This window comes from Talaromyces rugulosus, chromosome VI (assembly GCF_013368755.1).
Source record: "Talaromyces rugulosus chromosome VI, complete sequence".
In the NCBI taxonomy this organism is placed as follows: Eukaryota; Fungi; Ascomycota; class Eurotiomycetes; order Eurotiales; family Trichocomaceae; genus Talaromyces; species Talaromyces rugulosus.
In genome coordinates this window covers 2835126-2857344 of record NC_049566.1, presented here as the reverse complement: position 1 = coordinate 2857344, position 22219 = coordinate 2835126, and the positions used below count along the sequence as shown (strand labels likewise).

The 22219-nt window shown below is 49.6% G+C and overlaps 9 protein-coding genes across 9 annotated transcripts; 3 read left to right on the top strand and 6 right to left on the bottom strand.

Moving 5' to 3' along the window:
- Positions 1-1404: 1404 nt before the first annotated feature.
- TRUGW13939_11363 (uncharacterized protein) lies at positions 1405-3444 on the top strand (the record flags this gene model as incomplete). The annotated part of the gene is made up of 1 exon (XM_035494471.1): positions 1405-3444. The coding sequence occupies one exon, from the start codon at positions 1405-1407 to the stop codon at positions 3442-3444; it is 2040 nt and encodes a 679-aa protein (XP_035350364.1).
- Positions 3445-4166: 722 nt separating this feature from the next.
- On the bottom strand, positions 4167-5468 carry TRUGW13939_11362 (uncharacterized protein; the record flags this gene model as incomplete). The annotated part of the gene is made up of 1 exon (XM_035494470.1): positions 4167-5468. One exon carries the CDS (start codon positions 5466-5468, stop codon positions 4167-4169), a length of 1302 nt encoding a protein of 433 aa, XP_035350363.1.
- Positions 5469-6274: 806 nt separating this feature from the next.
- TRUGW13939_11361 (uncharacterized protein) lies at positions 6275-7027 on the bottom strand (the record flags this gene model as incomplete). The annotated part of the gene is made up of 1 exon (XM_035494469.1): positions 6275-7027. The coding sequence occupies one exon, from the start codon at positions 7025-7027 to the stop codon at positions 6275-6277; it is 753 nt and encodes a 250-aa protein (XP_035350362.1).
- A 1531-nt stretch (positions 7028-8558) lies between these two features.
- On the bottom strand, positions 8559-10757 carry TRUGW13939_11360 (uncharacterized protein; the record flags this gene model as incomplete). Its single annotated transcript, XM_035494468.1, has 1 exon — positions 8559-10757. The coding sequence occupies one exon, from the start codon at positions 10755-10757 to the stop codon at positions 8559-8561; it is 2199 nt and encodes a 732-aa protein (XP_035350361.1).
- Positions 10758-11485: 728 nt separating this feature from the next.
- Positions 11486-12136, top strand: TRUGW13939_11359 (uncharacterized protein; the record flags this gene model as incomplete). Its single annotated transcript, XM_035494467.1, has 1 exon — positions 11486-12136. One exon carries the CDS (start codon positions 11486-11488, stop codon positions 12134-12136), a length of 651 nt encoding a protein of 216 aa, XP_035350360.1.
- Positions 12137-12818: 682 nt separating this feature from the next.
- On the bottom strand, positions 12819-13601 carry TRUGW13939_11358 (uncharacterized protein; the record flags this gene model as incomplete). Its single annotated transcript, XM_035494466.1, has 2 exons — positions 12819-13221; positions 13297-13601. The coding sequence occupies 2 exons, from the start codon at positions 13599-13601 to the stop codon at positions 12819-12821; spliced, it is 708 nt and encodes a 235-aa protein (XP_035350359.1).
- Positions 13602-14253: 652 nt separating this feature from the next.
- On the bottom strand, positions 14254-16880 carry TRUGW13939_11357 (uncharacterized protein; the record flags this gene model as incomplete). The annotated part of the gene is made up of 6 exons (XM_035494465.1): positions 14254-15411; positions 15468-16013; positions 16074-16147; positions 16210-16362; positions 16416-16790; positions 16853-16880. 6 exons carry the CDS (start codon positions 16878-16880, stop codon positions 14254-14256), a joined length of 2334 nt encoding a protein of 777 aa, XP_035350358.1.
- A 1256-nt stretch (positions 16881-18136) lies between these two features.
- TRUGW13939_11356 (uncharacterized protein) lies at positions 18137-20089 on the top strand (the record flags this gene model as incomplete). Its single annotated transcript, XM_035494464.1, has 1 exon — positions 18137-20089. The coding sequence occupies one exon, from the start codon at positions 18137-18139 to the stop codon at positions 20087-20089; it is 1953 nt and encodes a 650-aa protein (XP_035350357.1).
- Positions 20090-20847: 758 nt separating this feature from the next.
- On the bottom strand, positions 20848-21843 carry TRUGW13939_11355 (uncharacterized protein; the record flags this gene model as incomplete). Its single annotated transcript, XM_035494463.1, has 2 exons — positions 20848-21448; positions 21515-21843. 2 exons carry the CDS (start codon positions 21841-21843, stop codon positions 20848-20850), a joined length of 930 nt encoding a protein of 309 aa, XP_035350356.1.
- Between the last annotated feature and the right edge of the window lie 376 nt (positions 21844-22219).

The window sequence follows — 22219 nt, the reverse complement described above, 5'->3', positions numbered from 1 at the left end:
GTCTGGATCGATGGAAGTCGCTGTAGGAAATCTCCCAACCTCGAACGGTATCATAATACTGTGAAAGACAGCGAAATAATGTCCTAGGCGGTTGGTTGACGTGGGGTTCTAGGCTCGGGACTCGGCTACATGCGGGCGTAACTTTTGTATTCCGCAAACGAGCCGGGACGAAAGCGTCGCTGGCTACAATAATACACCAATTGATGCCTTGCACAAAAGCCATTTATGATATCTGCTCAAGACGTGAAGTCTGAATAACCTGGGAGGAATGCAGATGCTGTGTAACGCCATTAGTAATGAGCTGCTGTGCCAGTCTCGCTCTAGCGCCTCCTAATGTACGTACCCTATAACTGTATGAACCATGTAACTGTATGAGCATAGACAGGGCTTGCACGTTGCAGTACGGAACGTATCATCTTAGGATCTTATTGATATGAAGACTCTGCTCTGTGTAATTAGGACGAATGCCTGTTTGCGGCATAATCCTAGTGGATGAGGTCATTATTGACGCCGTGAGCTGCGCAGACTGACCAGAACACCACTGACCAGACCGCCACCAGGCGATAGTCGCGGTCTAGTCAGCCTCGAAGCGCCGATACAAGAACCAACAGAACTAAACAGCCTTTATCCGTAGTGTCGTGGCTGAAGGAGCAAGCGCTGCCAGCCTGAGGCTCTAGAGGCAGGTGCAGGATGGCGCTAGTCCCGTCTTGGCCCAGCGCGGGCGATCCAGGGGCCCAACAAATTTTCAATTTTACAACGGGTGGGTATGGTATGGAAATATTACCATCAATATACGGCAGTACGTAGCCTATTCGTCCTAAATGCTTGTGTGTATGCGTACTGCGTATTCGTATTCCACGTCTTCCCTGGTAACGCCCAGCGGCGCTCGAGCTCCCCGTAAGTTATGGCTCCGCCGCAGAAACAACTTATCTCCAACCACCTCGCTGCCTTCATGTCAGGATCTCCCTCCATCTCGCCGTCCGCTCCTAGAACCACTATCTCTGGTGTCCTCGAGGTCGTTGTCCGGAAATCACGTCCGTCTGCGGAGAGAACCTGAGGCTGTCCACCGTCTGGAGGCCCCGCGTGCCCTTGACCGCTTATCTGCCATCTTTGGCTTTATCGGATTCATTTGGCCCACGTCGTTCGAGGAATGCGAGGGTATGTCCTTGACCTTCATCTGTCATTGTCAGCGTTCACTGTCAGGCTATGCGCTGCCTTTGGAGCCCAGGCAGTGCGCTGTCGCTACGCATTGAATCCCTCGGACTAGGACAAGTCGGGAGCTGGCTAACATTTCGAGAACAGACGCTCCGATTCTTGCGACCCTGAAATCTAGTCGTCAGCCCTCGATGACCGGATACGAACTGGTGACAATATCGCTCTGATTTCCCTGCCAGTATTCTTGCGATGCCTTTTCGACCCTCGAGCCCTTTCTCCAGCAACTCGTCCCCTTCTAACATCTCGTCATCCGCGGAGAAGGGTGGCATTCCGATCAAAAACTCGACATCCAAGTCCAGTCGTATAACTCAATTCTTCTCGACGTCTCCCAAGTCCAAGGCTGAGTCGTCGGCTGCGCACTCCGCCCTTGTCGTGGCCAGCCGATCGACCCCTCCTCCAAACCCGGCAGTCCCGATCAGTTCGGCCTCGTTATCACTGCCGACAATATCGCTCTCGACGGCGACTGCCGATAGCCCCAATATGGACGAGCCACCGACCACCCTTTTCAAGCCTCCGTCGGCCGAGGAGACGAGGCGACTAGCCAGGCAACATGCTCAGTTTGCTCCCCTCGCTCATCCGAGCCACAGACACACGAGCCGGCACCCAGGAGGGCACTTCCCCGAACCTATAATGGACGAACCCCCGTATTATTACCTCTTGACAACCTATGTTAGTTATTTAATATTGATTGCTTTCGGTCACGTCCGAGACTTTTTCGGGAAGCGCTTCAAGGAGGCGGATTATCGGCACTTGAAACCACGCAATGGATACGGGGCGTTGAATAGCGACTTTGACAATTTCTATGTCCGTCGACTCAAGCTGCGCATCAATGACTGCTTTGAGCGTCCAGTAACTGGTGTTCCGGGCCGTTATATTACTCTCATTGACCGCTCCACGGATGACTATAACCGGCACTTTTATTTCACGGGCACCACCACAGATACGCTCAACATGAGTTCGTACAACTACCTCGGGTTCGCGCAGTCAGAAGGTCCCTGCGCCGATGCCGTGGAAGAGAACCTACGCAAATACAGTATCAGCACTACCAGCACCCGCGTCGAATCAGGCACAACTGATCTCCATGTCGAAGCCGAAGACCTAGTGGCCAAGTTTGTGGGCAAGGAGGCATCCATGATCTTTTCCATGGGATTCGGCACAAATGCAACTATATTCCCGGCTTTGGTCGGCAAAGGGTCTCTGATCATTTCAGACGAGCTGAACCACGCATCAATTCGCTTCGGCGCACGACTCTCAGGGGCATCAATTGGTATGTTCAGACACAACGATATGAAGTCGCTGGAGCGCAAACTCCGCGAAGCGATTTCACAAGGCCAACCACGCACACACCGTCCCTGGAAGAAGATCTTGATCGTCGTGGAGGGACTCTACTCTATGGAAGGGTCAATGTGCAATTTACCAGGCTTGATTGCGCTCAAGCGAAAGTACAAATTCAACCTGTTTATCGACGAAGCCCACTCCATCGGTGCAGTTGGACCTAGCGGACGAGGCGTGTGTGATTATTTCGGCGTGGACACGTCCGAGGTGGACATTTTGATGGGCACGATGACCAAGTCATTTGGCGCCAATGGAGGATATGTTGCAGCTGACAAGGTAATGATTGACGCTCTCCGAGCATCAAATGCTGGAGTAGTATTTGGAGAGGCGCCAGCTCCCCCGATTCTCACGCAAATCATCACTTCTCTCCGTCTCATCAACGGCGACATCCTGCCAGGCCAGGGCGAGGAGCGGCTACAGCGCCTAGCCTTCAACTCTCGATATCTCCGTCTTGGTCTGAAACGCCTCGGCTTTATCGTGTACGGACATGACGACTCGCCCATCGTCCCCGTCCTCCTGTTCAGCCCAGCCAAAATGCCTGCCTTTTCGCACGAGATGCTCAAACGCAAAATCTCCGTCGTCATCGTCGGCTACCCAGCCACACCACTCGTCTCATCGCGCGCCCGCTTCTGCGTCTCGGCAGCGCACAACAAGGAAGATCTGGACCGGTTACTGACCGCCTGCGACGAAATCGGCAACGTGCTTCAGCTCAAGTTCTCGACGGGCATCGCTGGTGGCGCCCTACCACCTCCAGAGGGCATGACCCCCGACATGGAACAGGAATGGCATCGTCAGCAACAGCGCGCTGGCAACGGCAAACTCATCCCGCCGCGCTGGCGCATTGGAGATGTCATTCGCCGGGGCGCCCAAGACACAAAGCGGCCGCTGATATAAGGAGTTTGGCTTTTCTTGCTGTACATTCACTAGCCTCTTTCTGGCTTATCCCCTCCTCCGGCCTTTTCTACTTTTACTTCTCTGGAGGGGGTGTTGTTTCTTTTCTCGTGTACAAAATGGTGTACTTCCCCCCCACCTTGTTCCTGTTTAATTGCTTAAAGAAACCCCGTTGGGATCGAGAACGGACCTGATAAAGTAATTACGTATTCAATAATGCCATGCAGATGCAAATGAACTATAGATGTTTGAGCTATGTATACTTATAATGATCAGACTGGAATATTTAAGTTGTAGAGTCAACCAGACGCTGGAGAGGGGTAGACATTCATTGGGCAACTAGTGGATTAACTCCTACATGTAGTTTTAACATCATTCTGGACAATTCATCAACATTTGGATGATCAAATATATAATGATAAACCCATTGATCGACAAGCCCACTTCTAGGGTGCCATAAAATATCAACGCCAGTAGATTTGACAATGTGTATATGATAAGTCTTCTCAGGGTAAATATAACACCATGTATGTACATGTACACTCTTTATCCCGCCAAACCCGAAACGAAAAAAAAACAAAAATTCCAATTCTCACTCTAGAGAAAGACAAAAACAAACCCATGGACATTAATTAGTCCAGCCCGCTCATCTATGCAAGATCTGTCATTGAATCGTTAATCTTCCGCAATAAAAAGAAAGAAATAAATAAAGAGAATGATATCTATCAAACAGCGCCATAGCCAGGTTGACTGCTATCAGGTGCATTCACCAACAGGGCCTGTGTTTCGTTCGACTGAGTGGTTGATCGCGAGTTGCTCAGAAGCAATTTGTTGAATTCGGTTGAAGGAACCCAGCCGCGCATCCAGCCGCTCACGCGCCTCCAGTTTCGACGGGGTGAATGCTGAGGGTCGTAATCGACGGTGGCAGAATCATCGACGTTGTCGCCGTATATCAAGAACTGTACCCCGACAAATGCATCCAGACTCAGGACACCGGCAGCGCCTAGGAAAAAAGGGAGGGCGAGTGTGACCCATTCCGCACGGTCGTTACCCTCGGCATCAGCCCAGCCGCCTCCGCCATAAGCGGGAAAGTCGTACCAGGCGTTGGGGTTGGCGAGGAGAGATGCAGAGTAGAAAAAGTTTCCGGAAAAAGCGGCCATGAAGAGAAGCGGCGAAAGGCCCGCGGTGCTCTTGCGGATGTAGTTCTTGTATAGCTGAGGCAGACGAGAGCCGAGGTAGAGAATGGTCGACATCCAGGAGAGAATCCGGCCAGCGGTCTCGATGTCGAGCTCATGCGATGACTCCCGGCTTTGGGTCGTGTCGGTCGGAGATGCGTTTGCCAGCACGGCACAGAGCATAGACGTCAGGATGATTGTCTTCGGCGAGACTCCGAGAGGAAGACTGCCGCTCGGGCGGCCCTCGCGGTGGGCACGCATATTTTTGGACTTTTCCGAATAAGACGGCGAGTAGAATTGCGGAGACTCGGGGCCTTGTTTCTTCGGCAGGCCCATATCCTTGGGCTCGGATGGAGGCATGAGATGATTTGTCTTTGTGTGTCCGGCCGCATCAATGCGGACGCCCTCCAAGATGGGACCGTTCTGCTGGTCCTGATCGAAAGAGTCGTCGAACCTGAGTCCACTCTTCCCTTTGCTCTGTTTCTTGACGTAAGTGTACCAGAAATGCTGAAACACGAGCACGATATCAACGAAGACGTAGTACGAAGCAATAGTAACCTGCCATGAGGCCTGGCGAGTAAACAGCGCACCGACCAGATTTGTCGTATCACCGAGACACCATTCCACCAGGAAAAAGGCTGACAGCCCGGCAGTCGACTGCAGTTTATAGTTTTTGTATATTTGCGGCAGCTGAGCGAACAACCAGGAGACGATACTCAGACAACCGAGAATCGAGGATACAAGACCAAGTGTGCTGGGGATGCATATGTGGAATGTAGACGAGATCCAGGCGAGGAACTCGGACGAGGGCTCGCAGTGTTGTGGGAGCGAGTGCCCGGACAGAAAGGACATGGTCCTTCCTCTCTCTCAATGCGCGAGAATATCGACCCGTGTAAACAGTGGTTGAAGTTTGAGAGAGATGTGTATGAATTTGGTCTGAACTGCAGAAGCGACGCCGGGGTAACGATTAATATTATTATATACCTGGTGACTCAGTGGACGGACGGTGGAGCGTAGCGTATCAGTGGAGCGCGCGTGACAGTGGGAGACGTTATCGGAAACTGGGCACGCGCTAGTTGCGATAACGGTCTATTTGTACGGAATATCTCGAGTCACTGAAAAGACTGAATGCAGTCTGGTGGTCCGTATACTGATGAGAAGGACGGCCAGAGAGACAAGGAGAGGGGAGGAGAGGAGAAGAGAAGAGGGGAGGAGAAACAAGCAAGAAGACAAGAAAGCGCTGCAGGACAAGTCGATCGAATGCGGCAAGGACGAGGCGGGCTGAGATAAGGCCGCGGCGGGCGCTGGTTGGCCCGCCTGGCCCCACCCGGCGGATCGCGCATCAGTCAGCCGATCGCGGGGATCCTCAGTTCTTCCTCTCACGATACGACGTGGCCGTGTCCCCGTGTTATTACTAGCAGATAAGCTGCATCCTTTTTGTTTCTCTCTTTCGCCTCGTCTGTGGGGTGGGCTGTGCTGTACTGGGATACAGGATGCAGGCTCGCTCCGACCTCGGCTGCCGCGGCTGAGCTGCATTGCTCTTAGGCAGGGGAATTACGGCTATCACATCACACACAAAAGGCTGAGCTGAAAACCGATCTTGTTATTATTGCTATTATTTACATCTGCAACTAGTGCGTAGTACATGTCCTTGAAGACTACACCACCGACCCCATGCCTACCGCGCAAATTGCGGCCACCACCAGGCTGATCCACGGCGTCTCCAGTTGGCCCGCGCTGCTGTGTCCCCCGAGGATATCGTATGCGTCTCCCACCCCGCCAAATCCCTTGGCGTCGGGATCGGACGTCGGGCTGGAACTCGACGTGGTTGCGCTTGTCGTTATGTCTGCCTGCTGGGTCGTCGTTGTACCCGCTGTAGTAGTCGAACTGGCGGACGTTGTCGTCGATGTGGAGGAAGAGGAGGAAGAGGAAGACGAAACAGATGTTGTTGACTGAGTAGCCTCAGTCGAGGCAGGCTCCGCTGTTGTTTTTTGCGAAACAGTCGCAGTCGCAGTCCTCTGCTGAGCGGTATGTGTATCTGTACTCTGATGGGGTGCTTTCGTTGTCTGCGACGTCGACGTAGACGTCGATGTCTTTGCTACTTCTGCACCGCCATCGCACACGGTAGAAGTTCCATAGCCAGTAAGGAATTCTCCGAGTAGAGTGTGTCTGCCGGCGTCGACATCTGCGCATTCTGATTGTACTTCGGCATCAATGACGGTCAGTCCTGCGAAACACAGCGGCGAGCAGCCGCTGCCCGTGAAATCCGCGCGTTTGCATCCCGGTACCTCTTTGTTCCAGATTGAGAAACAGGTATTGGGGACGTTGGTGATCTTCTCGTACTGCGAGAGGGAAACCGACACCGCGTTGCCGGCCCATAGCAAAAGAAGTAGCTGACTGCGATTCAACATGATTGAGTCTTTTGCCAAGAATAATAACAACACCCGGTGTGCCTGGCTGGATCAATTCAGTTGTCTGTTGGAGCGACGAGTCTTAGTCTGCCAGCGACAGGTGGACTAATGTGAACGAATGCACAATAGTAACGAGTATATTCAGGTAAGTTGGAGTAAATCGTCAACTGATAATACCTGCAGTTGAATTTCGCAACACGAGATAGAATAGTTAAGTAAAATTGATCAAAAATTCAACAGTCGAGAGATGTAGCAAGTCCAATAATCCCCCAACCTCCGCCTAAGGCCCTCCATCTCCCGGCTCGACGAAGGGGGCTCAAACAGTGAACTCCCATGATGCTGGTTTCAGAATAGCAAATCATTTACCTCTCTAGGACACTCTCCCCCAGTTCGTTATCCAAAAATCCTAAAAAGGCGCCGCCAAGCTCTCCTCTCCCTTGCGTTGACCCTTGAAAGGTGTCGGGCGACGCGAACCAATCGATATGGTTCGGGGCGATCAATTATTAAATACTGAAACTCCTAGCGTCGAGTTCTCCTTGTTACGTGCTTAGTTTGCGACTAAGGGCAAGACAGTGACTGGAGAGGGAGAGACTGTGATTATTTTAGGGTTATTTTTAGATGCGTTGACGCCGGAGAGAGAGATCGGTGTCGCAGGCCGGCGCTTAGAGGTTTCCATAGTTACATGTGAACTGAGTACTGCAATTGATCGATATTTCTGTGTATACCCGTAAAATAATAATAATCGTAATCTTAATGAAATCAACATCGAGCTAAACTGAGAAAAGGCGAGGAAAAAAGCCCATAGTACTCGCTTACCTTAACGGAATTGTTTACTCGAATGCATCATGTTAAAGGTTAGTGTCTGCTACGAAATGCCGACGCACATTACTTTGCGTCCTGACATGATAGAGCGTTTACAGCAACGGTAGAAAGACGACAATGAAGCAGTAGCGATGCGTACATCCAATTGATATGCCTCCTATACTTTCCCCTGACCCGTATTTCGTAACAACTTTCAAATGTAAGGTGTGAGAAAACATCCAAGTGTAAAATATAACGTAGTTTATTAATCCTATACAACACGCCCGGAAGACGGTTGTTGCATCCTGTGCCCACTTCAGAAATGAGGATTATATTCTGTACGGTGGAGGGGAGTTCCGTGCAGAACACATGCAATCCTAGCGTAAGGGTCTCTTGGGATGCCTTGGTTTGACTTCCGTCGCCTTGATCGAGGCCGACTTGTTTTTGTCTAGACAATTGGCCTCTTGTTCTCCTTTTGCGTCAGCCTAGTGTTCTCGCGGGGAGGCCCTCGTCCCAACGTAGAGAGAGTGTGGTGTTTTGCGTGAACCCAGAGAGAGCAAATAGGTTCGCGCGTTTTCAGGTCCACGCCTTTGAACCTCTCCTTGTGTCCCTTCAGCTGGGTGTATTTCTGTTTGTCTTCCCGTAGTCTCGATTGTTACCTCTTTCGGTCGTGTAATTCGACTTCTGAGTTTCCTTTCGCTGCTTGTGACCTGGACAAGCAGTGCGACTTTCAGCTCAAGGGGGTATCAAAAGCAAGTGGCCATGGCTCAAATGCATTTTCCTCTATCGAATATGGGACTTCGGTATCCATGAGAAATCCCTGCCAAACTGCCCAGTTGATTTCATTCCCATAGTCCGTATTGATGTTGTCCTGCGGAATTGGAATCATGTTGTAAGATGCATCAAAGTTGTGCTCTGGAGACACCTGTGGATCAACCGGAGCGTGGCCGCTAAGCAGCAGTGATTGGTTATATTCATTGATGGCCATTTGACTAAGATCAAACATAGGATCCGGAAGAGGCTGAGCAATAATACCCTTGGTGGGCATGTCTCCAATTTGGACCTCTCTCTTGGTTGCCGCTTCTTGGTATGCAGCTTGTGCCTTCTTCAGCAGCCTCTTGAGCGGTTTCCACAACATTCCTTCTGTGGTATCGGCAACTCGTTCCCCATATGTATTCCAAACACTTTCTACCACTGCCCATGCCCTGTCTACCAATGGTCCTTTTGTTTGAACGCAGAGTTCGGCCAATACGACGGCTAAAGGATGCCACTGCACCCATGTTCTTCCGACCCACTTGAAATGGGAGCTTTTCGGATCGTTCTCGTACAGGTTCATAATCTCGAGGATCAAGACCGCTGTGCGGAGGGTTTGATCCGGGGTCGTGTTCGCGTATAGGGGTTGACCTCGAGGTTGAAGCGGATATCTCAGTGATAGCCACATCTTGAGTATTAATAATCGTCCGATCATTGAAAGAAACCACTGAATGGGAACGTTTGCGTCGCACTTTTGAAAGTAGAGTGACTCAAACTCAAGGCTCAAGCTTTTGATCATCTGTTCTTTCTCAGTGAAACTGATCTGGTTAGGAAACAGAAGCTTTCGGAAGGTAAATGCCGATTTATGGGTGACATGGCTCAGGGTCATGTCTGTCAAACCCGGAAATTCCGGAACGGGCTCACTTGTTTCGGGCCCATAGTCGTCGTCGTTAATGTTGAGAGGCATAGGAGTGTTGAAGGAGCCCTCAAATATCATTGGTTGAGTACCTCGGTCTTCTGCGCAGCGGACGTCAAGAATCATGATTTGCCACCAGAGGAGGCTCCTTTGCTGAGCCTCAAAAAACGATAGGCTGGTGTCATTGGCATCTTTGTGTATTCCAAATGACTGAGCAATTCTAAGTACGAGTGCAAAGAGAGTCCACGTGGATTGGGTCTTGCTATGTACTCGTAGGGCAAAAAGGTAGAGGGCGAACGCTTGTAGAACTGCAATTTCGTTCGTAATAAGAAGATTCTCTCTTGCAAGGGCAAGCTCTGCAGCACGTCTGAACTTGGAAAGCAGTGTCTGAGAGTCTTCATGGAACATCTGCTGACACTCCTTTGGCGACAGTGACGTGAGTGCAGCGAAATACATGCATAGCATCAGTAGCTCGGTTACGCTGTTATTTGGCGGCGCAGAAAAGTTGCTCGTACTATCAGCTATAGAAGAGAGGGTCGTTGGTCTATGAAGGATTTTGAAGACTAGATCGACATTCGTAAAATAGGTGTAGGTAAGGGCCTTGAAGTGACGGTATGATATTGGAAAATCTACCCGTTCAAGGCGGCTATCAACTCCACGAAAGACGAAATCGAGTAGTGTCGAATGGACCGTAGTTGACGGAGTAGATTGGGCGACTTCTTCGTCATTATTTTCATCGTCGTCTACAGGCTGTTCAAGTAAAGAGCGCAGCCCATCGACTTCTCCTCCCAGGTTAGCCCAAAAGTCACCGCTAATATATTTCCTCTCAACAGGTGTCATGTTTCCCGTCGGTAGAGGTTGAAGATTACTGCTCTCCTTGTAGTCCATGATAGAAGAGGAAAGGTCAGATGAAGAGGTGGTCTGTCGACCATTGGACTCTCCAGATGTCAAGGGGTTAGGAATGTCCCCTCTCATCTTTTCGACAAGGAGTTCGAGCTTTCCAATACGTCGGAGGAGCTCATGGTCTCTGGATTTGTAGTTGCTACCCCCCTGTGGCGCTTTCCGGATACGAGTTCGTTTCGGGAATACGCAGTCAATCCCTGATCGTTTGCAGGGAGAGCACGGACTAGACTTGTCACACTTAACTTTTCGTTGTCGACAGTTCGTACAACTGAGAGGCTTCAGGCCAGACAGATCTCTGACTTCATGTTCAGCTGGTGCCCAAGTTACAGTCTCCCTGGGTGGTTGTAGTTCCGCCATGTTATGCCAAGGCGAATAACAACAGATACACAGATTGTCGTTTAGCGCGTAGCTTTCATAAGCAATTCATGCTATTAACTAGGAGCTACCGCTAACTGTCAAATGCCGAAGTCAATCATTAAAGTGGTCGGCACAGTCTTACTGACGAGGCGCGAGTCAAGGTGGGGCGTAAGTCACGTGATCTCACGTCGCTGAAATTGGACAATCGCCTTCTTGAAACCTACTTTATCACGACCTTCACATATGGCTATTGCGTACATCACATTCTAGGTTACTTTACGCGAATGTTCTTTGTGAGCAAACCAGGATTTGTCATTCTACAGATTTGTAATTCAGCGGACTCGGCTTTTGGCAAGAATGGTTCGACCACCTGGACTTCGGACTTCGGACTACAGTAGATGTCCGCAGCAGCGAAATCGAAGAACAAACAGTGCGCATCACTTACTTTCAGCTCCAACTAGGCAGAAGCTGGGTCGCGTCGTAGTGACGCATTTCAACGATTAGCTGTGTGTTGCAATATTCTATTGTACTATGTCGATCTTGTAGAGTTTATATCACAGCTATAAATACCTGATGGGCGCTCGTTGGTTATTATCCCATTTCAAAATATCCAATTCATCATCCATTAATCCAAACAAAGTCAAAAGTCTCACCAATAGCACTATACCACTCCATAGCAACTGGGAATAAAGACAGCATCCCAGCATAGCGCAAACATCATCTTCAATATGCGTATCCTTCTCATCGGTGGAAACGGACTTACTGGTCGTTTCGTCATCGATGAAGCATTGCAGCGTGGCCACAAGATTACAGCTTTGGTTCGGAATTCCACTTCCCTTACAGCCAAGGATGGCCTGAAGATCGTAAAGGGTACACCACTGGAACCTTCGAACATTGAAAGCGCTTTCAACGCAGTCCCAGGCGACCTCCCAACTGCCGTGATCGTCACACTTGGATCCCCGAAAGAAAAGGGGACTCGAATTATGGCTGACTCGCACGAAAACCTCATCGAGGCGATGAAGAGGCACGATGTTTCCAAAATAGCGACATTGGCTTCCTTTGGAGTTGGGTCTTCTTTCCCGAACATCACTGTGCTCATGAGATGGGCAATTTCCAACACCAGTCTTGGGCATTCATTCGCTGATCATAATAATGTCGATAAGATACTCAAGAAGAGCGGGTTGGATTTTGTGTTGTTGAGGCCAGCGAGATTGACTATGGGCAAAAAGGCGCCCGTCCAGTTCCTTCGCGACGATGGGAAAGGACTCGGTGTTTTCGCGGGTTTGGGGGGTATCTCGAGGGCCAGCGTGGCGGCGTGTCTAGTGGATGCTGTTGAGAGGGACACTTGGGATGGAAGGACTCCTGTGATAACGAACTGATGGTGTATCAGAATAACAAGTCGACAAAGGAAGATACGCCATGATATGGACTTACTTATTGGCTCAGAATGCTTTCCCACACCACATATACATGTATCATTCAATCGGTTATCTGTTTATATCCCTTAATAGTCTAGTCAATTCAGTTATTTATTCCTGAAACTCTATGCAACCCCATAGGCTGTCATAGTCAATAGCTCGATCAATAGGCTTTGAGAAGATTGACGTAGTATAAAATAAATAAACCCCAGTCTGGGTATCTCTACTTATCTACACATGAGAAGAGCTTGATAGGCGGAAAAAGAAAATCAAGGTCAATAAAACTATTCCTGCCCGGAAGAAGGATTGATTTCAGGTTGTTCAGGCTATCTACTAACCATGCAGTTGCCGCTCGCACTTTGTGTGCGTACTGGCTCGACGAGGATTTTCGATTTGCACAAGACAACGAAGATAATTCAATTATTCACAAAAGAAAGAAACGAAAATAAAACCATCAATAAACAAGTGGCACCGCTTATCTGAACGATCTCCGAAGAATCAAACCAAAGCAATCAACCGATACTGCTCACGGTTATCGTCCAAGAATCCGACTATATCAGGCGTCTCTCTATACAAGAAAATACATGTGTTTGAGAGAAAACAACACCAATAGCACCGCCTGATTTCAAAACCAAGTATCTAGTCAGCTAGAAGAGCTGCCGCGTCTCTTATGCTTGTGCTTATGCTTCTTGTCCTTCCCACTCGACGAAGACGAAGAGCTGCTGCTACTCGAGCTGCTCCGGTGATGACTATGATGATGGTCATGGCCATGACTGTCGCCGTGCTTCTTCTTCTTCTTCTTTTTGTCGTCCAGCTTGTTGCTAAGGGCGTTTCCGGCAACTGCACCGCCCACTGCGCCCAGCAATCCATGGTTCGCCTGGTGTCCCATGTAGTAGCCGGCAGCACCGCCGAGCAGGGTGCCTCCTAGACCGCGGTCTTGACCCTGTGCATCTGGTGCGCCAGGTGGTGGTGCTCCGCCTCCGCCGTAATGCGGCGGTGGTGCACCGTGTTGCTGCGGCTGCTGATATTGGGGTGCTCCGGCATTACTATAGAACAGTGAGAAGATATCTTTCAAAGGGTGTATATATATTGTTGCGCCATCGACATAGGATTAATCTTACTAGTAATCATGCGCAGCGCCGCCTGGTCCACGGTTCCCATCGTTGTACGGCGGGTACTGCCCCGCAGCATGGCCCTGCTCAGGGGGTGGATATTGTCCATGAGCTTGAGGAGGTTGTTGGTAGCCACCGCCATACCCATAACCCTGATCCTGGGGCGGATGAGGCGAAGCATGTTGTTGTCCATATGGCGGCGGGGTTGCATGTTGGTTGTACTGGCCCCCCCCATAATACTGTCCTCCTTGCGGGGGAGGATATCCTTGCTGATATCCTCCGGGAGGCGGCTGGTTGTAGTAGGGATCGGACATGACGTGAGCTATTTGGTGATGATAATAACACTGTCCAACCGAGTCAGAGAGATACAAGAAACAAAAAAAAAAGATGTGTTTGGAAAGGGGACAACAAAGATTGCTGACAGAAAGAAACGGCCCGGGGCGGCGGTGCGGGAGATGATATCATGGGCTCAGGCTCAGCTGTCTCGGTCTCGTGTCTCGTTAGCGCGCCGATCTTCATCTTACGTACTATGTATTTGTTTATTACTATAATACCATATATGGCATGTGGACGGTATACGTGAATACTAAAGAATAGGCTAAACATCTGCATTGGATCGATCGATCTCATATAGACAAGGGTATTTCGAAATCGAACAACAGTCCAACAAAATAGCATACAAAGCGGAAAGAAACAGGGCCGGCTGTGTCATGTATACAACTCAAACAAAAACAACCCCTCCAGATGATTTGGAGGGCAAGGCAAAGCGCAGCATGCGCTATGTAAAAGAAGAAAGAAAAGAAAAGCAAGCGAGTGAAGGCATCAATTGTTTTTTCAGCACCAACGTTACTCTTCGTAACGTATGTTGTATACCATTTGAAAATCACATCGTTGGCATGATTTGCAAAACCATGCATGCTATGTATGTTGTATATATTTGGATATTTCCGACATGCAAATCAAGCTTCAAACCTTGCTGCTAGGGCGTCGGTCTGATTTTCGAGTGACCCAGCCAGAGAGCAAATCATCTAGCTGTCCCGTCATCTCCTTGAGGCGTTTGCTTTCATGCTTGAATAGGCTGCCTGTGATGGGGTGATCAGGGCCCGCAGGTTGGACATTGGAGTTGTCATGGACGATAATGAGGAGGTCTTTGATGTCACTTCCGTCCTCAAGATATGTACGCAAGCCTGCGTCGCTCCATGTAGCCGTAGCTGTTGACGAGATAGTAGACACCGGTGTCGCCTCGTCCGCTTTACCTTCAGCGGCATCGATCAGCTCGGGAGATGAGCGCTCAGAAGATAATGGTGAAACAGAACGCCCCTCTGGAGACGACGTATCCACCGTCAATCCTGGCGGTTGAATACGCGTTGGTGAAACATCTACCGGAGACTCCGACAGGCTTCGGCGGATCTCTCGAGTACCATTTGGCTGTTGCAGCTGAGGTGGCTGAGGGGGTTTCTGCTGTGGTGGCGGTTGCGTTGGTTGTTGTGTCGGTTGTTGTTGTTGTTGTTGTTGTTGTTGTTGTTGCTGTGACAATTTTACTGGTACTATCTCGTCAACTTCGTCCTCATCGTCATACATAGTAGACTGCCATTGCCTGGGCGAGGTTGAATTGGATGTTTTCACAGGAGACGAAATCTCGCTTCCCGGAGTTCGCTGTTCGAAAGGCGATGGATTTGTTTCGTGAGAAGACCGCAGTTGGAGTGGCGCCACAACACCTGTACCCGAGGGTGAAACAACCCGTCGAATCGAAGGCCCGTGATCTTCTTTGATAGGAGACGCGGGTACGCTCGAAGATGTGTCCTGGCTGGTGCGCGGTTGCTGGTTGGCTGTAACAAAATCTGCTGGTGGTTGTTTTTGCAATTTGCTCGATTGTCTCTGTATTGCCTGGGGTTTGGTGTTGCCAACGTCGCGCAAAGATTCCAGCGAAATTTTAGACTGTGTAGAAACAGGCGATAGCTCTTCTGGCGTCTTCTCCAATTCGTCTCCATCATCTTCCGAAGTTCGGCCCTTCTTGTCCTTCCGTTTGAACAGGCCACTAAGCATTCCGGGCTTTTTATCTTTGCGTTTAGACCTTTCTCCAGAAGAGAGGTTCTTTTCAAGTGACTCCAGACTTGCACGTCCCTGGAAAGAGTTAGCAGTTAGTACCGAATAAAGTATGGCAAGAAAACAAATCCTACCTCTTGTGGTTCGGTTTTGACCAGGCTATTACCAGAGTCGTCGCGAAGAAGATTCGGGGTGAGAGAAATCTTCTTGGGTTCGGCGGTATCATCCTTGAAGAAGGAATCTGTGTTGCGCAGTGTACCATTCCTCGACCGACTGACATTTTCGCCTGATCGCTCCAGCGATTCATCGCTCGGACGAGGCTTCTCAGGACTTGAACGGTCGGCTTGAATTTCTTCGGTGTCGACCTTGAGTTCTCGGGGCGCTTTCTCTTTAATAGACTTCGGCTTTAGAGGCTCCACAACAATATCGTCGTCATGAATTTCGTCCTGGATAGTGTCAGGCTCAGTTCGTCTGGCCCCTTCTTCCTCAGCTCCCTCATCGCCTTCGCCTTCTTCCTCCTCCTCTTCTTCTTCGTCTTCCTCAGTAGAATAATCGATGTCAGAGGCTTCAAAGAACGTGGGTGACGCGAAAGTGACTGTTTTAGCGTTGCGGCGGCGCATCGCCTTTTTGAGGGGATTCTTGGATTTCTCCGGGTTATCCCCAAGCATCATAGAAGAAAGCTATTCATATACAGTTTAGCAACGAGCAACGAGCAACCAAATTGACAGGTAGATACCTACATCGACATTCCGGTGCTTGTTCAATCTTGCCAGTCTTTCCGTAGGCGTTTCGATGTGTTCGGCAGGCAAGTACCCTTTCAGATGTTAGAGATATGCCACCAAGTGCAATTGACAAAAAAAGAAAAGAAAAACTCACCAATGCTACCATCCCTTACAACACGGACAAGCCACCAGTAACTGTTGCTGTCGTCAAGAAGAACCATAGTATCACCTTTGGTGGCATTGGCTTGTCCTTCAACGGTCGCAACGAACGTGTGCAGTGCGTAAACAAACTCGAAATCAATGTCCTCTGTAGCCCCATCAGTAAATCTTAATTACGCGCAATACATTTCAGAAACATACCGTCATCGATGGACGGAGACGACGAAATTTTATCCATCATATCATCATCTAGCATGTCGTCCCCCTCATCACCGTCCATATCCCCCTCGCCCCCAGATTCATAGTGCCCATTTTCGCCGTCGCGAGAATGCGAGAGTTCTGACACTAATTCATCTGTTCCGTCATAGGCTATATCAATCTGGCTGTGCTCATCGTCATCATCGTACTGGTCCAAGGAGACTCGAGGGCTGGTGGACAAATCCCCCTTGGCCTGTTGCTCCGCATGACGCAACGATTGATTGTGGTGCGTAGAACCGTTACCGTTGGCGCCTCGGGGCGCATACGAACCATGGTCTTTCGCAGACGGGGCTTGTTGATCTTGCAGGTCGATGGTATCTGGAAATTTATGTGTTAGTATTGTGCGCAAATAGATCAGGGAGAAAAAAAAGATTACGAACCGGCCCTGATTATTTGCGGCCTCGGCATCTCTGCGACTTTGAAGGAGAAAGATTTCCCAACATCAAACAATCGAACTTGTAAAACCGGTCGTCCCGCTGATACAGTTTCGCCAGATCACAGGCATAGATCGCGAGTAAAATCCAGCTAGCGATTTGAAAGAGTGTAATTCGCTAGAATCAAATTGAATTGTAAAAAGATAGTTGTTTCTACTCGGTCTGTCGCTTCGTGGAAGAAAGGCGAGGTTGAATCGCAGCGAGGAGGGGGTCGCTTGCGGAAGAGCAGGGACACACCACGTAGCAAAATAAAAGGAATGGAAAACGGTAGCACGCTGTGCCGCCGTACTCGAGGAAACGAAAAAGGCGAGAATCGGAGGCTTTGCCCCGGCCGTGGTGTAGAGGGTGGAAACACTGAAACAGTTACAAATAGATGTATGGTCGCCTGATCACGGCCAGGCCCTTGTCGTGATCAATGAAAAAGGGGGCTTTGGTGGTGTTGTGAGGCAAGCGCCCGTTCCGCGCGGTTGGCGGCTATCCTGGCCTGTGGTTGGTGTATGGGGTCGAGGGTTCTCTGTATGGCCACTAACAGCTCATGTGCATGTGTGATTGGTGGATGTTCCGCCTCATGCCAGTCTGGGACTAGTGTCTCGATCGCCGCGGGTAGCGCGGTTCCCCCGAGGCTAGTGTAACGCCAAGACAGCCCGGAAAGTCAGGTGATCCTCGGGTTCAGCAATGCTGAGTCATCAGCGGTGACCCGACTGGGCCGCGTCGGGACGCCACCATGGCCAGATCGGGTCTAGCGCCACCGACTGACGCTACCGTACAGGCGGCGAGCTCTCTTGTGGCCTCCCATTGGCTGTGGGTGGCATGCTCTCCACTTGCGGTTCGCTCTCGGCGCTCCTTTGTACTTACTCAATCCAATTAATAACCGCCTCTTTTTTTTGGTTGTCGCCCCCTCCTCTTCTTCCAACAGCTGTTGTTCATCTGTACTCGTCCGATATAACATTTCGTCGTTTCACCTCGCCTCATCGCAAGCCCCTCGAGCTCTCTCCCCATACTTTCAACAAGGGAAGACGGTGCATGATATTTCTTTCCCCGCTACTAAAATCAACGACGTCATCAACAACAGCCTTCACAAGTTGTTGACAACTTTTCACCGTGGCTCTTTGCTGAAAGTCTTTCGAAAATCTGCTCAAACTCGTTATTCACTGCTAGAATCGCCTCGGGTATGATATACGAACGCTGCTCAGGGACCTCCTTCAGCATTGAAACCAGCACACCGGGGGCATGGCTTTTGCTGAGCGAGAATCGTTTGCAGGGTTGAAAATTGATACGATCTTTACGCGAAGCCAGTCTCCTACCCCCGTCCCCAACTATCGCGAAAGCAATGACAAGGAAAGGTGGGCGAAGGAGGGAAATTCCGCCACGAGGCAGTGGCAAGATGGAGAGCAAGATGTGATGGATGAACTGCATACGGAGACTCCGCCTATGGCTGTTCCCCGTTCTGATGACCACCAATTTAAATCTGACATGAGCTATTCACACAAACCCGAAGAAGCATTCCCGTCGCCTTTTGATGGCTTCCTTCGCGAACACAAATCCCCGATCGATCACAATTTGAAGGACAAGCTAGATACAGGCTATCCCGATAAACACGATATTTCTCCCCGGGCCTTTGGTTCCCGAGATACTGCCTATGATCAATTGCAATCACAGTTATCGAATTTGCGTACCATGCAAGTTCAAGACGAGGAAGACCATGGTTCGGATGGACTACCTACTAAGCAGGAGCGCAGCAGGCAGCGCCCGTTCCCAGCTGGCACTGGGCTCTCTTTCATCCCCAGGAGGAATGACGATCAGCCACCGGGTTTAGATATTGACCGGCCGACTTCCCTCACTTCAGTATCTACGATGTCTCCGTTGGAAGAGGTTCGCACGCCGTCCGAGTACCCTAGGGAAGGCTACCCCAAAGAAAGCATAAAAGACGTGCTTCTCTCGCCACTATCGTCGTCTCCGCTTGTACATAGAGCAGCTTCTCTCGACGACCCTAACTTCTGGCCTATGGGCGCTCCCGCATCTTACGGAAACAAGGCCCGAAGTTACACAGTTGAGCCAAACAATAGTTGGCGACGAGCAATGCGCCAGCGTTCGCGGCGGTCAACAGGCTCAAGCGCCAAGTCGCCTGCCAGTACTTTCCTATCCATGTGGAGTTCTCCCGAAGAGACTATGACTTCTCAACCAGACGACGAAGGTCAGATGGTTGGAACGGATTATGTTATTGGCAAACAGATCGGACATGGTGGTTTTAGTACTGTGAAAGAAGCTTATAAAGTCGAAAAGAGTGGGAATACGCGTCGGCTCGCAGTGAAGATTGTAAAGAAGCTCATTTCTGGCAGGAGTGAACGCGAAAATGATCAGGTTCAAGCTGAATTTGATCATGAAGTTCGTATCTGGCGACAGCTAAACTACAATCATATACTCTCCCTCGAAGCAGTATATGAAACCGACTACGCCACTTTTTGTTTCACCAAGTTCGCTATCGGCGGAACGCTCTTTGACTTGATCAAAGTAAACCGTCGCGGCTTGGACGTGAACCTGGCGAAAAAATATTGCTTTGAGCTGGCCTCGGCAATCCGTTATTTACACCAGGACATGCGAGTTGTCCATCGCGATATCAAACTGGAGAATTGTTTACTTGACCCTGTCAGGTCCGAGGATGGAAGTGAGACAGCCAAGCTCGTCCTCTGTGACTTTGGCATGGCAGAATGGATGACAACAGATACCAACGAAGAGCCTTTGGACTCGTACGATAACCCTGCCGACCGCCCTCCGCCACAAAACATTGGCCCGAGTGGATCTAGTACAAGTGTTGCAGGAAGTTTGGAATACGCGTCGCCAGAGCTTCTCCTTTCATCGACTGGAATGGTAGACCCCGTTGTCGATATCTGGGCCTTTGGCGTTGTTGTCTACGCTACAGTTGTCGGCTCTCGTCCTTTCCAAAACAGTTTCGGGCCACGAACACATTCCAAAATTATCAAAGGCGAATGGGACGAGAGCGCGGTTCTCCCAGGGAGCTCGGACGATAAGAACCGCCATGAGATTTTAGACTTGATTCGCCACTGCCTAGAGATGGACTTGAATAGGCGATGGACCATTAGACAAATACTGGACTGTGCTTGGTTCAGAGAATTCTCTCAGGAAACCAATGAGGCTTTGAATGAATCCACATGGAGATTCTAAACATAAGGAAATTTATCAGCTTCCATCTGGTTCATCACATAGATTGTTGATGCAACGGAAACCTTTTTTCTTACCTACTGTTGACTACCCAAATCTGGGTATCTTGTTTTATGCGACATTGATTTACGAGTTTCTTTTTTGGGTGTTTGGGACAAAATTCGGCTTGACAAAGGATCGTCTGGGCGGAAATGGGTTATTTTTGCATTCAGTCGAGCATGCATGACATATAGGGCGGCAGTCGATGATACCCCATGCCCATCTTTTATGGTCTTTTCAGCAACGTTTTAACGAGCCGACGATGAAATTATTTTTTTCCGGGTTTTATTTGTTTTGCATTATTATGTGATGGATGATGGTAGCGAGCAAAGGCGTTGGTCATCTCTCTTCTTAGTCTCACACTCTCTCTGCTCTGGTTTTATTTTTTTCGGCATGTTCTACGCATTTCGGTATGATCTCCTAAATTGCTTATATTTTTGTTGTTGCGCTGAGCGACATGATGTGTACTACTATTTGATACCTCTAGCTGTCTGAATATTTGCAAAATGATGCAGTTGATACTGATGTCAATTTATCAATATTTTTCCATATTCAAATCTTTTTATATTACTAGTCGCGCTAGCTGAAGACTTTTGATACTCAAGTATCAATATGTATGGGTAGATAAAAAAGGAAATTGTTCTTACACCTAACGAAGTAATAAATGTACTATACATGATTCTAAAAAACAGTAATTTTCTTGATGAGATAAAAACACACAACTACCACAGTCTGTTTGGTCCAAGGATCTTCTCCTTCTTGACACCGGCCGTGGACTTTCTCTCGACAGGCGAACGGAAGAACAAACTGGGGCCCTCGTGAGGCTGTAACAAATGGCTCAAATAACCCCGGTGGGCAGGGTCACGATAATACTCAATATCTCTTCGCTTCGTCGGGTCCGGCAGACGATAGATAAAACCGCCCCTTTCCAAGATTTTGGCTTCTTCAAACTCGCCCAGACATTTTGTCAGAAACTCGCTACCGCTCTTCTCAGCCCATTGCGTCGAGTAGTAAGGATGTGTCTGGTGCTTGAGAATACGCGTAATCGAAGAACGAGTGTAAAAGCGCGTGGCGACGGATCCGCCAGCGGCCTCGACGGCGGCAATGGCGTCGGCCGAGGCGCGAGAGACGACCAGGTGGATGGGTTGTTTGAGTGGTGCTTCCTTGCCGCGTCCGAGCAGCTTGACGCCTTCCTTGATGCCGCCGACGCAGTTTGAAAAGTGCAGTTCGCGCAAAGTGATGGGGTATTTGGGGTCAAGACGGCCTTGGTCAATCCATTCTTGGATACGCTCTAGGTTGACAGTGACGAGGTCAATGGCGAAACTTGTTGGGGGAAATATTAGTTACACAAAAACCCAAAAAGTAGGTTAAAGAATAGGGCAAACCTACATGTTTTCACCCCCTCTCTCTCCATGCACAATGCGGTCTGGTGTCTGACCACCATTGAAGCCTGCAGGCACTTTTCCGTGCTGCTTTTGACCCTTGTGACCACGACCGGCGGTTTTACCCTTTCCTGACGCAGGACCACGACCCTTGCGGATTCTCTTGTTGTATGCACCGGGGTTATCGGAGAGCGACGAGAGGATGCTCGCATGCCGAACTTGCAGTAGCTGCTGATGCTGAATTTGTGGAACGAGAAACGACAAAGGGGAATATGTGCTGGGGCCGAGAGACAGCTGGGACAGCCGCCCTGATAGAGTCGGGAGTCGCACGGCCATCGTTGCGGCGTGTTGTTGGGCGTCTCGTCTTGCTGTTGCGGACCTGAATTGATTGACGTGAGAGTTGAGAGTCTTAGCCGTGGTGTTTTTGGGCGGAATTAGTGTTTCGCCGGATCCCGAACTAGTAGAAGGGCGGCGAGGTTCGACACAGTCAACAAGCAACACGAATGGCCAATTACTCTTGCGATGAAATAAAAATTGGCAGAGAAATTGTGAGGAATTCAGAACCAGGGAATTGGAAATTCTCGTAACCGTTAGAACAAATTATGGATCTAGATAGTCTTTCGCATATAGTACTATTTTGTATAGAATGCAACCTTAACATCTTGCTATCTTATCAATTCAAAAAGAAATCTACAAAAATCGAATTATTCGT